This window comes from Caloenas nicobarica, chromosome 5 (assembly GCF_036013445.1).
Source record: "Caloenas nicobarica isolate bCalNic1 chromosome 5, bCalNic1.hap1, whole genome shotgun sequence".
NCBI classification, from domain to species: Eukaryota; Metazoa; Chordata; class Aves; order Columbiformes; family Columbidae; genus Caloenas; species Caloenas nicobarica.
The window spans coordinates 66,053,727-66,067,228 of record NC_088249.1 but is presented as its reverse complement, the minus strand read 5'-3'; the positions used below and the strand labels follow the sequence as shown (position 1 = coordinate 66,067,228).

The following is a 13,502-nucleotide window of genomic DNA, read 5'->3' as shown; positions in this document are numbered from 1 at the left end:
TCACCCTTCCTATGGAATTTGTCCCAACAGTGATTAGTGAAAGGAGGTGCCAGCACAGCCTCGTTAAGGATTGAGCCATCACAGATGGCCACCTTCTTCTGGGTGAAACACATCCACGTGTCTTCTGAAATTTCCACATCTTCCTCCTGCTCCTTTGTGACATGGGTCTTGCTGGGCTGGGAGCCCAAGCTGGGGACGAGGGCGGACAGAAGGGATCTTTTTTGAAGAAGTCACCTATCCCATGTTGCAGCCCTGATTTCTATTATTAGGCCTGTCTGGTGAGAAATGATGCATTCAGTGTGAAGGATCAATGTGCCGTTTCCCTCTCTTCTTTCAGTAAGAGAGAAAATGAATGAATCTTCTGTGATAGGAGTTAAAGAAGATGCTGGGATGTAACATTGTGAGTAGCTGCTACCAGGAGAGGCAGAAGATGCAGCTTGGTACAAGTGGAAATGGGATGTGTAGCATCCAGTTTATAGATCTGGATTTTTTTTATGGTGATGACTGTTTCTTCACTTATAAGGGAAAAAGGAATGGAGCAAAAGAACTGAAACCCACATGTTATCTTTTCTTGTCTTCTTTTCAACAACTGTGAGAGTTGGCTGAGGTTTCTGGTGCAGACTCCATGACAGACATGCAACCAGATCTCGCTCTTAAGTACAGCTTATCTTTATTAGCACCTCTTCATAGTAACAGAAGAACTATTCCAAATGGTAAAGAAGTTACTGCAGGAAAATGGAAGTGTTTGTGATGCGAAAGATACACTGTGTTTGTTTTGCTATCCAGACAACTTCTTCTTTACCTATATTGAGAGTGTTATTGACTTCTGTTTTGGTCAGGGATTGGTTAAAACAAAAAGTTCTAAGAAACAATAAACTCCAGCCCTTATATTTCATTTTGCTTGCAGCAGTTTGAGAGCTTTTCTTTCTCCTTCTAAGAAAGTAAGCAGAGTGTTGCAATACTTGACAACCATTAAAGCATTCTTCTTCCTTTGGTACTCTTCTTATAAAGCTTTTGAATGTTTTTCTTTCTCATGAACACTTTCTGTTTCTAGACTTTCTGTGTAGAGTCTCAAACTTTTATGATTTTTTAAAAAGTTGAATAGTAGTGTATTTCAAGTTTGTTACAATATCTCCTGTAGGTTTCCCACCTTCTTTTAATATTTGCCTCTTTCTTGCCTTATATTTTTGACAGTTCAGCTATTTTTCCAGGGGTTTATTAGTCATCATATGCATTGTTCTCTGGCTTTCAATAATTTCTTCATAACACCATAAGTAGATTGTGTGTTCTTTGACGACCTATGGCTTATCTGGACACACCATGCTGAAGTCATTGGGAGAGCTATTGATTGCCAACGATAAGAAGAAGATATTTTGGAGAATATGTTAGCCAGAAGAGCCAAGCTTTGTGCAGATCTCAAGTTTAGCTCCAGGCCTTGGAGTGATGAAGTAACTTGCTTATTCCATCCAGTCAGTTAGTAATTCAGTTGTCTTGATTTTTCAGCCAACACTACAATATTATGAAGATATCCATTGCCAACAATAATTGTAAATACTGACATTTTAAAGTCTTTCTGACAAATAATGTATGATTTGCATATAAATTTTAAACTTCACCAGGGTCTGTGAATGCACAAGTTTTATTTGCAGAAAAACTAAAAACTTTAGTGTTATGTGTTTTCATTTCTAGGCCATCATGGTCAGATGAGTATTGATCATGTTTCATATTGAAAGATTTCAACCACGAAAAACATGTGTTTAGGATGAAAAACCTGTATTTTTTCTGCAGAGTTAGATATCTTACTGGGAGACAATTGTTATTCACTGTTTAATTTAATCCTGCTATTGTGATGGTAAATGATTAACTTTGCCCATTTAAAATACCCAGTTAATGTTTTTTAATTTCAATTTCCAGTGCCGTTTACACTCCTGGTGCCAACAAGGATACTCTGCCTGCCTTGGATTTTCAGGGTCCAAAACGCAAGCTTTACAGCGCTGTACCTGGAAGACTTTTTATTGTCGTAAAGCCATATCAGCCTCAAGGAGAAGGGGAAATTCATCTGCACAAAGGAGATAGAGTCAAAGGTGAGTACGTAATTAATTTTGAATAAACATTTTCCTCTGCTAGACGGAAATTTTATTTTAAAATTCTCTTCTATTTTAGGGGAAAAAAACATCTGTTCAATAGAAGTGCTTTTATGCCTTTTTTTCTTTACAGGGCATTTTGCTCCTAGTTCTATTTTGTAACCAATGCATATTCAGCTACTGTTTTAATTGTGACTTCAAAGTGCTGCTAAAATTTACAAATATGAGCAGTAATAGCAGCATTGTCTTTCACACCAAGCATGTAATTTGCTTCTGTGGCCATTGTAGAAAGAAAACTCCAGGGCTTTAAAAGGTTGTAAATGTGTCAACTATCTAAGCAGCTCAGGAAGGAAACAGGGCTAAGGTCAAATCTGTTCCAAGCCCTTTCCTCAAGGAACCATTTATTGGTTAAGTGGAAAAAAAATCCCCTCGTGAGACTGAGGATAAGTAGGTAGCTAGAACCTAATGTAAATATTTTGGGGAGGAATTGTGGCAGTGCACGTATAATTTCTGTCCACTGATGCACTTCCCAACTAAGAATATGTTAAAATCAAAGTTGGACTTCGCGTTATTATTTTGAAGATGTAGGTACATCCAGGTATGGCTGAGAAAGTGCGCGATGTGTTTTACAGGATTGACATTCCTAAGGGAGCGTTGTTATGCTGTTTCAGCTGCTGTTTTGCACGTCCAGGTAAAATTGGTCGTGGAATAAAAAAAGGCTTTCTGCTCAGTCCATACAAACCAAATACCAGTTGTGGAAATCAAATAAAAGGGAATAAATTCAGTGTCCTAAATAGAAGTGTTAAGCAGCTGAAAATTTCCTTGCAACTGAAACTACTTATCTTGCAAAGTAAAACTTCAAGTATCTCCTCCCTTGAGCCTGCAAACAGGAGTTGGAAAAAAAATGGGGAGCCACTAGAAGGTATTTTTGTGTTTTCATTTTTGGATATGTCTGATTCTAAAGCATTTGTGGGTTTAATAATTTTTGTTGACTCAAGCCTTCAGAAGGTGTAGGACAGAAATCTGAAGAATGCTGCACTTAAAAATAAAACACATGCAGGATTTATTTTAAATACAAGGATGAAGGAGGAAGGTTAAACTTAGGAGAGCTGGTGATGTCCATAGGGCTGAAAACATAATTTTGCAGTTCTGGGAGATTGTGCCCTGATCAGGTAGGAAGCAATGATTATGACCTAAAGAAAATAGTGCACAAGAACTTTTGGAAGAGCCCATACAAACTCTTCAGAAAACATTATAAAAGTTCCCAATTAATGGAGGTTATCTAAGCTAGTGTAAAATTAATAGAAGGCAAACAAAAGTCTTAGGAATTACTTGGGAGTGCCAGATATAAAATAAAATTCAAGTAATAAAACCAAAATTCAAATAAAATTGACAGAGTTTTACATGGTTTGGGAACTAGCTTTGCAAGCATCCAGTCTGTGAGAATCACTGCAAGTGAAGTAGTGCACAATAGCGCTTTATAAAAGCCCTTGGGTGTCAAATAATAGGTACAATCTAGAGAAAATTAAAGCTGTCATGCAAAAATGTAAAGCAAATTAAAAGCATATGTGATCTTTTCATACTTTTACAACAGATTACTGGCTCTCAGGTTAAAATGTGAAGGTCTGGGGTCTTCTGTATGGAGTATGGAGTTCTCAGTGGAACTTTCTCAGTTAAAAAAGATACTTGTTGGTTAATTACAAGAAAATGAAAAAAAATGTTGCATATAGTGAGAAAAAGAAATATTAAAAAGTGAGATTTAAGTGCACCCCAGAACTCTTTGCTTATTTATAATCTCATAAAATTTAATACCACCAGGAAGAACTGCCGGTACCTAAAAGAATGCAATTTTGGGGGTCATAAATGGTACTTAAGTAACTTTCTACACTGAGTGTGTTTACAGAGATCTAGGAGGTGTCAACAGATAAAGAATGAGTATGATTGGTCATCAGCTTCTTTTCTTGGGGGACATTGTACACAGTTGTGTTCAACTGACTTGATGAATTTAAAGATGTAGCGATATTTTTGTTTATGTAGAGGATGTAACATCAACATGGATTCTTGTCACTGGAATAGAGACTCCAGACTTTCTGGAGAAAGACAAGGCAGAAAATGTGTTTCCTGGCAAAAGAGGAAACAGTGCAACAGGTTTCTCGGGATACTGAGTGTTGTAGAGGCGTTCGTTATCTGGGTGTTCGTTTACATGAAAATTTGAGAATATTATGTGCAAAAATATCCCAAGAAAAAGAGATTTAAATTTCAATTAAGAGTTTAATATTTTAAAAAGATATAGTTCAAGAGCCATTGGTTCTAAGTTATTATGACAGTAACTAGAAAACAATGAAAGAAGAAATTAGTCCACTTTAAAAATCTTCTTACAATAGTATGGTCTAAACTTAAGACCAATGAATTTTGTGGGGGACACTAACCAGTGAATGCCAAAATGCTGAAACAGAAATTGAGTTTGTGTCTGGTCTGAGTTTTGAATCTGTATTGATGGGGAAAACATCTATTTACTGAAACTGACTGTAAATTAATTATTACTCTTAGAAGAAGGGAGACATGCCCATCCAACATCAAATCATCCTCTCAGGGATTATTTTTTCATCTTCAAGTATATGGTTTGCACATAGAATTAAAATCTGGCAGAGGTCTAGCATTTGCAGGCACACTTGTTTTAGAGCATTCTATAGAACTTTGATGCAGTAAAGTCGAGTGAGATTTCTATGCATGTCGGTCTGCTTTTAAAAAAAGTTTGGAAAAAGAAAAAGTGTACATAGGGTTTGTCAGTGTTACTATTCAGGATGAAATCTTTTGGAGCATAATTTAAGGCTATTTGCATGACAAGGCTGGAACATGGTATGACAGACTCCCATTGCTAATCAAAAGAAAAACTTCCAGAACAAGATCAAATCCTATTTCCTGTTACCATGTCAATGGTTCCTCAGTTGTCACAGAAAATATGTCAGAGTGAACACAACAAGGTCACGTAGAGAACAAAAAGTCCAGGTAAAAAGACAATGATGCTTTAAAAAGGTCTCAGTTGTGTAACAGTTTTGAGGAAGCCGTTCAAACTTAGCATATGTGACAAAAATCCAGGTTCAATTAAATCTGGATTCATGTCCCCGTTCCAGCCTAAATGCAATTATTTATAGAGAATAAAAAAAATTACTCCAGTGTGAGACTGATAGGCATCCTCTCCATCATCCAAAAGCACAAGTTCTTATAATCCTTAGTATTTCTTGCGTGACGTGCGAGTGCCAAAACTACTGGCTCTAAGGAGGTCCTGCTTTTTGCTCTTTCTGGCCAGAAATTCCACTCGGTACCAGCTATTTTTTTTTGTCTTTCAAAAACCTGCTGAGTGAGACCATGATCCAGTCAGCCCATAGGTTTGGATTTTCTGGGGTTACACAGACATGTTCAGGGTTTAGCAGCTCACTGTGTGCAGTGATTGGAGGAAATGAAACAACGTTAAACCTCATGGAATCCAGTTTTTCCTCACTTTGGAACCACCTTAACCTCACATTTAAGAAATAAAAAAGCTTTCTCTTAGCCCCTCTCCTCTGCCAACTTGGCAGCTGTGCTGTTCTGTATAAAACACTGATGCTGAAGTGCTGGTTTCTGGGGTGGTTTTGGGGGATTCAAAGGTGTTTTGTTATTCTGATCCGTGTTCGGTCTGACCCTGGGGAGATGCTCATGACACGTTTGCCCCGTGAGACTAAGCACAGCAAAGATGTAGCAAGGCATTTATTACAGGGATAAAACCCCAGAACAACATATTAGAGAAAGGGATTAGTTGGGAAATGTTTTTATGGATTTTCTTTTTCAACTTTGTAGAATTAGAAGGGTCACGGAGAGGGATGAATTCTTAAACTCTTGATGAAAAGTGCTTTCAGAGGAGGAAGATGAGGCAGATATTTGTTTTTCTTTCTAAAACTGCTAGAAGTGCATGAGTGACGATAGTTCACAGTATATGATACAAGGAAACTGCTCAGAGAAAGCTGTGAATGGGCAAGGTCCAAAGAAAATATAAACTAAACAAAATGGCCTTGTATTAATAGGATATTATGTAGCCTGTACAAAAATATCTGCTTTATTTTTAGTTGTTAGTCATACATACTGACATCATTTGTGTGTCTGCCACTCATGAAAGAAGGGCCATGGCTGTTGTAAAAATAAATGTGATATCTTTATTTATACAAGAACAACCCTAATCTTATGTTTTCACAGAAAATGAAGAAGAGGTAGCTTCATTCCTCACTGAAACACTTTTAACATATTTTGTTTCTTTCTTCATTTTATATCTAAATTCTTCAGCAATAAACCTGCCACAAACCAAACACACACACACATATATAAAGTATCTTTAAAATGTATTTCAATCAGCTTTTGTGTTGCTAAGTTTAATTTTTACACTGGAAATCAAGTGGCCTCCTTTATAACAAATCTCAGATATAGGAAGGGAATGCAATGCTCCAAAGGTCTTTGTGAGCAAAGAATTGGTAGTTTTCTGGTTCGTGAAGATAAAGCAATCCAGAAGTATCTGTGCGTCCTCGCGAAGGTTACCTGGGAATCACATCTGTGCTGGCATATGGTGTTGGAAAGGTGACAGATCTGGGTACCAGTCAACATGGTGCAGACAATCTCGGGTCACTCAGAAACAAAACAATCAGGATTGTTTTCACAATCTGTGTTTTATTAAAATATACCTGAAATGCGTAGGAATTATCTCAAGAAAGAAAAAACCACATGGTTTCCCGGTCGAAATACTTCAAGAACTTTTGACGTCTCACCCTGCTCAGTTTTGTTTCTCTTGTCTATGTGTTCTTATAACAACATTTCCTTTTGCCATGTGATTTCTAGATACTTCTTCCAATTTTCAGGTCCCAGATCGTAGTATAGCTTGTCCATGGGTGGCTTCCAACTGTAAATTTTTACTTTCCTCTCTTATTTTTGTTGCCTGCCCTGATATGACTATCTCCTCTCACCTAGAAGGTAAACAGAATACAGGGCTAGTTTTGAAGAATGCTCAATTTCTTTAACTCTAATTATAATTAAACAAATTTTCTAGTGCCTAGCATCTAGAAAAATAGGGAGTTATTTCAGTATCCCAAATACGCTCCAACAGACTTTTTTGTGAACCTTCTGAGATGCCTCCTGTGCTGACGTAGTCTGAAAAGAGTTTACCACAACCGAGATCTGTTCTCAGCTACATTCTTTGGGGTCACAGAAACCATAGTAATTCAGTAGTAGTGATTCAAGCCTGTGTTCTAGGCAGAAAGTTGGTAGTTCTCAGCATTAGAAATACTGACCCTTGCAGTACTACTTGTATTTCAGTGTGATCTCAGCCAGCAGGGCAGTCCAAATATATCGCTAACATTTTCATTTCTTGTGAAATCTACTTGTAAGTCATTTTGAAAAAGAAAGATTATTAAACCCCTGCTGTGCTTGAAGATATTGCCAACAGACAGCACTTGCAGGCAGAAGGAAAGTTGGTCCCCCGGGCCTTTGCACTAGTTAGATTAGTAAATAAAATACTGGAAAGGGAAGAGCCTCCGAAATGATGTTTTGCTTCTTCAAGAGCATTTTGTACCTTGTGTGAATAAGTATGGCAGCAAAATTTAACCTGAGAGGTTTGCATAAGTATTGTTTTGCTACTCGTTTATATGAAGGATGAAATTAATGTGAAATGGAATATTAATCCTACTCAGTTTCACTGGTCTATTTTGCTTACTGTCTCCTGACTTGATCGGTTTGATTTAAATTCCTAACATAAATAATTATGACTCACCACAGATAATATCACAACTATTTTCTTCAAGTTGCTTGTATCTGAAGAGCAGGTTGGAGTTGTGCTTCTAACTGACAGTCAAGGTTTTGTAACAAAGACCTTGCTCCCACACCAGCAGGAGCACTCTTGCTGTCAAGGCTGCAAGAAAGTGATTTGGACATAAAACCATCCACAAATCCCCATGGTCTTAGCTCTTGCCTACTTAAAACCAACCTTCCTTGAGTAGTCAGTAACTGCCCTCAAATATTCAGTATATGGAGAGTACCAGGAGACGGAGAGGAGCTATGAATGGTGTATCGTCCAACACAGTAGTCCAGGCACCAGATCTCTGTTGGTTTGAGACCTCTTCTGAGATTAATGCTCTCTCCTGTGCAGCCCCCTGACCTGGAGTTTGGGAAAGAAGAGCAAACTTGACTATATCCTCACCTTTCTCAACAGAGATGGTGGTCAATGTTACAAACAGATGGGTTTTTCTGATGCTCGGTTTGAATTTCTGTCCAAAATTTGAATCAGTGCAGAAGATTTGTTTGTTATGTTGCTTTTCTCTCTCCTTCACTATCTCCAAACTATTTGAGAGACACACGAGTAGCAGGAAAAAGACGATCTTCATAGAAAGTTGTTGGTAAAGATTTAAAAAATGAAGAAAAAGCAATATACAGGGTCAAACCTTGAACAGCACAGCTCATTCAGTTCTGTTTCAGTTGAGCCCTATTTTCTCAGACTTAGAGGATTATGTGCAGATTATTGTATTTGTAGATTTTGATGTAGTGAGTGGTTGCTTTGTTAATGGTCACTATCATCTTCTCATGCCAAGGTCCTTTTCCTGACCATTGCTTGTTTGCACTGTTTCTTTCTTGAGAAGGCAGGGGTGATAAAAGATGAAAAGATGGTTAAAGTCAGGATCTAGCCTGACGCTGATTGTGGCCATGCACCCAAAACCGGAGCCTAAAGTTCCTTAGTTTTACGTTCTGTTTGCAGTGTGGGTGGACACAGAGACTGGTGGGACACGACCAGGAGCTCTGCACTAGGCGCAGGGTATGGCACTTAGGATATTAGAAGTCAGACAATTAAATAACAAATTACAGGTAGGTAAGGTTGCTTTTGAGATACACCAGCAGAGCCACTTAGATTACAGAAAGGTGAACGGCTTGAAGCCACAGTTGCATCACACTCTTGTTTTGGAGGCAAAACTGGAAGTTAAACGTAAGTTTTAAAAGTCAAGAATATTTTCCGTCCTTATTATTTCCCTAATTTGATTTCTCAATTAGGTCCCACAGCCCGAGATGGAAAAGAACTGCGGAATTTGTTTCTCCACTAAAGTGTCCGTGGAGCTGCAGTTGAATCTGACTGCTCAGGTCAATTATATGAAATAATTAACTGCGGATACACAAGGTTTTCCCTCCAGATAGCACGTGGGCTGCACAAGGACATTTTCTACATGGCAGCTGGAGCACAGTCACTTGTTTGCATGCTGGAGGCCTTAATTTTGTTGTCATCGGGGCGATAGACGATGACTTCCTTCCCAGTCATGTTGCACTGATCTCAAGTTATGTCAGTCCCTCTTGATTAATTATTTGAAAAGCCAGAAACGGGCTGCCCAGAAGGCAGAACAGATAGATCTGCTCATCGTTAATCACAAGAACAGAGCGATATCTGTCAGGAGCGAGGTGGAGTAGGTAAAGAAATAGAGTAAAATTGCAACTAAAATCAGATTTTAAGAAAAATATATCTCTTTAAGAGACAGCAAGATGAAGGTGTAACTTGTGCTGACCTTCAGTTCTGCTGTGTGTAAATCCGAGTCAAGTTGCACCTCAGACACCGAGAACTGTCACTCTGCACAGTTCTTGTCTCTTAATCTTGTTTTCAATTTACCTGGTTGTATGCAAAAATAGATCAAACATTGAATTTTTACTTACATTGATATGTGTACTTAGGAAATAAGTCGCCATTACAGCTCAAAGTTAGGAACTTATATTTTTAAGTTGTAATTGCTTTAGGGACTGTTTTAAGCAAAAGTGTTTTCATCACTGAAATAGGTATTCTTGCATAGATTATCTGTCATTTGGAAGCTCTCCTTCCTAAAGGCAAATAGTTCTGAAAATTTACACCAGACAACAGGTATTTCTACGAGAGAAAAGCCTAAATTATAATTTTAAATATTTCTGAGAAAAAGTAGTTAGGTCTCTACCCACTGAAAAATAAAAATCTACTTTATTTTAAAAAAGCAAATCCAGAAGGTTGTTACATCAAGACACAAAACCAGAGTTCAGATGGGCACCGAATCTTGCTTAGTTAAAACTCACATGAAAACCCTTTGTATTTCATTAGGAAAATGGCATATTACTAAGACATTTCAGATACATCCTGTAGAAGCTATAAAGACAATGACCTGAACTCCCTTACTGAAATTTCAACATCACAAGGAATTTAGAAATAGGATACACCATCATTTGAAGGAAAAATATACTCTCTTGATTGTGGAATAATGAAGAGAGCTGTAACGTGGAAGAATAACGCTTTTTTTTTTGTTTTGATTAAGGCAATTTTTTTGTATAGTATATTGAGTAATTAAGCTGTTTGAGATGAGTGTGTTATATTAATCTTAGTCACAATATATACAGCGTCAATAAACTAGAAGCTGCAAGAGCCAAAACATCCTACACTTAATTTGCACTATATATATATAAAATTTGTTTTTTCTGGACTTTGGCAAAGCAGAATCAGGCTGGTATTAAGGATAATTCTTTAAAGACATTAAAATATAAGATCCGGATAGGCACTTGCTTTTACATGCTTTCCTTTTTCTCAATTGTTTGGTATTTATCCAGTTTTGATTTGCAGTTTTATTCACATAATTGGACATAATTCATGTTTTAAATTATACTTTTGGTATGAAGAGTCACATCAGGATTCGTATGCTACTAGAGCCTTAATTTTAGTCTTATAACATCAGATCCTTTTTGTAATTCATGTTATGTGTAAAGAGACTCTGACCTGATCTTGCCATAGCAACCACATCTTTTGTTTTTACTAAAATCAAAAGGAAAAAAAAATACTTGAAATGATAAAGCTTAATTATTAATTTTGGGAAAGTTATCCATTGTTATGTCCTTCCGAAGGGAAAATGTTGATTAGAAAATCTCTTGCTGGTACCAGATTATCTATTATAACGTATATCTTAAGCACTACTTTAAGAGGGAAAAGACAGAAATTAAGGCTTCATTCTAAACAAGCATTCATGGGTACAAAAGATAAATTGTATTTTTTTAATTTGTCCTTTCAATTCCCAATTATCCATGTTGGAATACAGAAGTGTTGCCAGTTTTTATGGATATGTAGATTATTATATCTTTGGGTCCTCCTACAGATTGTCTTATTAGTGGTACCAAGTGAAATACATTAAAAAAGATTATTTCAATTTTTTTGGTGGTGCAGAACCATCTAGATCTCAACTCGTACATTTTGAGTATTAGGCCATACGTGCTTCTCCTCCATCTCACCAACAATTTGTCTCTGCACATCCCTGGCTACCCCACGTTTACCTCTTGGCTCATTGTTGTGCCTCTTGCAGTTCCATCAGCCTTTCCGCTCCTTTCTTGGTGCCCATAATGGTATTTTTCCTTGACGGTAAGTCCAAAAGGACCATCATTTTGTTTGTAGCTGTAATTTCTAGACAGGCTTGAACCAGGATTGCGAAGGCTGGCTGCATTCTGGCAACACCTCATTTCTCCTTCTACCTCTTTTTTGTAGACATTATGTCTTCAGGCAGAGTTATGTGTATCTTTCCTTTACTGTTGCTATTAGTAATCACTAATATTTAATAATTCATATAATAATGGTCTAAAGTGCAACTGTTTTTTCTCTGTAGTAATCACTTTTCGCCTTGTGCTTGCAGATGGACTTATAAAGCAAATTTCTTTTCCCATCTTGATTTGGATGTCTTATCAGCTGCTGCTACCATAAACACATGAAATTACTCTATGAGTGTGAAATATCCAACTTCTTTCTTACAGCACAAATGCTTTTTGGAGATGGAAATATCCGTGTAATTTGGAGCATCAAAATAGCAGATTTGACAGATTAATAAACTACTGAATAGGGAAGTCTTTCTCAATCTCTAAGGAGTTTTTGTTCTCCTGATATTACCAGTTTGTGAAGTGAAATCAGGACTGAGATTCAGTGCTGAAAACTCTCCTCAAAAACCCCTAATTACTTGCAATAGGAATCGTTCCCTGCCTCACATTTTGAAATTTACTTCAGCAGGAGTCTTAGATTGACTTTTATGGTTTTAAGTTAAATCAATGTACAGTAGGATCCTACACTAATGGTAATATCTATATATGTTATTCATTAAGTCTCATGTATAAGAAATGCGCTCTATTCTTATGTGAACAGAGGTTACATCATGAAAAATATATCGGAAGCTGATGAATACCCAATATATATTGCGTGAATGAGTAGGCTTCTGTTTTATGTAACATCGAATTATCTGATTGACTTTGTGTGTAAATGTGCACAGGCTTTAAACATTTTCAAGAACAACTGGAATTTGTGGACATGTTTTTCATTAATTATGCTCCAAATTTATATTTATTAATATTTTGATTTCTGCATTATTTATTTTATTAATACAATTAAAGCATAGATCTACTCTCTTCATTTTTGCTTGCATTTAAATGTAGAGATGAAATATTTTCTGCTGATGTTAATAATACCAGTAGGTGTTAGGTAAGGAAAAGATAAGGCATAGCTACAAATTTTCTATTCAGCTTCAGTGTTGCTGTGGAGTTTGTGTCTTCCAAGGTCAGTGCTGTCCGTCATTATCCCATAACTACCTGGGTAGGTATAGGTTTCTTCATATATGTCAGAAAGGTGCTTGGTAAATTGTGCATTTGGGATCCATCGAGGTGCAGGATTTTGCAATAATGGATCTACTTCCTGGGGCTTAATATGTTCTTTTTATTGACAGTGACGTGTAAATATGCAGCTCATGGAATCTGTATCTCTGAATTTCCTACATTAAAGGACTTAAAATTGACACATTAAAAACATTTTTCTGTCAAATATCTATTTTAATAGATATCTGTGCTTTGTAAGTAATACCACAAATAGCTTGGGATTGCATTAATGAGAAACTGGGTAAACATTTAATTTCAAATGCAATTTAACAGATCCTGGTGTGTCAAAACAGGCTTCTTACTACCTCTTTAGTATTACCAAGATTTTTTAATTGGATTTTTTTGGCCTATCATTGATTTGATTTTCATCTTACTCTATAGTAGCACAAGTCAAGTTCCAATTCAATGCCAGTGAGTCACAGCAGTTTCGCCCGTGCAGAATTCAATTGCAGTCAGGCTCAGGGACTTCCATTTTAATCCCGATAAATTTTATTTTAACAATGCAAAGAGTGTGTGTGTGTTGGAGATCATCAAAGTAGCTCTGAGCAAGTTAATAACCCTTCCATACTGAAATACCCTGCAGAGACACTATTCCAGGTCCCGAAAACCATATGCATATGTTAGCAAAGAGATGTGCTTGGGCTAATTAGCCTTGATTGTCAGCAGGGCCGTTAGCTTGGCTGGCTGAGCATGCGGTTGATGGGGCTGGGCTGTTCGGCTTCCACGGGC

The 13,502-nt window shown here is 37.1% G+C and overlaps 1 protein-coding gene across 2 annotated transcripts in view; it reads left to right on the top strand.

Annotated features, from left to right (window-relative positions):
• Nucleotides 1–13,502, top strand: part of SHANK2 (SH3 and multiple ankyrin repeat domains 2) — a 274,462-nt gene that overhangs the window by 82,692 nt on the left and 178,268 nt on the right. For both annotated transcript variants that reach the window (XM_065636008.1, XM_065636009.1), the window contains one exon: nucleotides 1,915–2,084. In XM_065636008.1, the coding sequence (XP_065492080.1) occupies nucleotides 1,915–2,084 (170 nt within the window). The remainder of the gene's footprint in view (nucleotides 1–1,914; nucleotides 2,085–13,502) is intronic.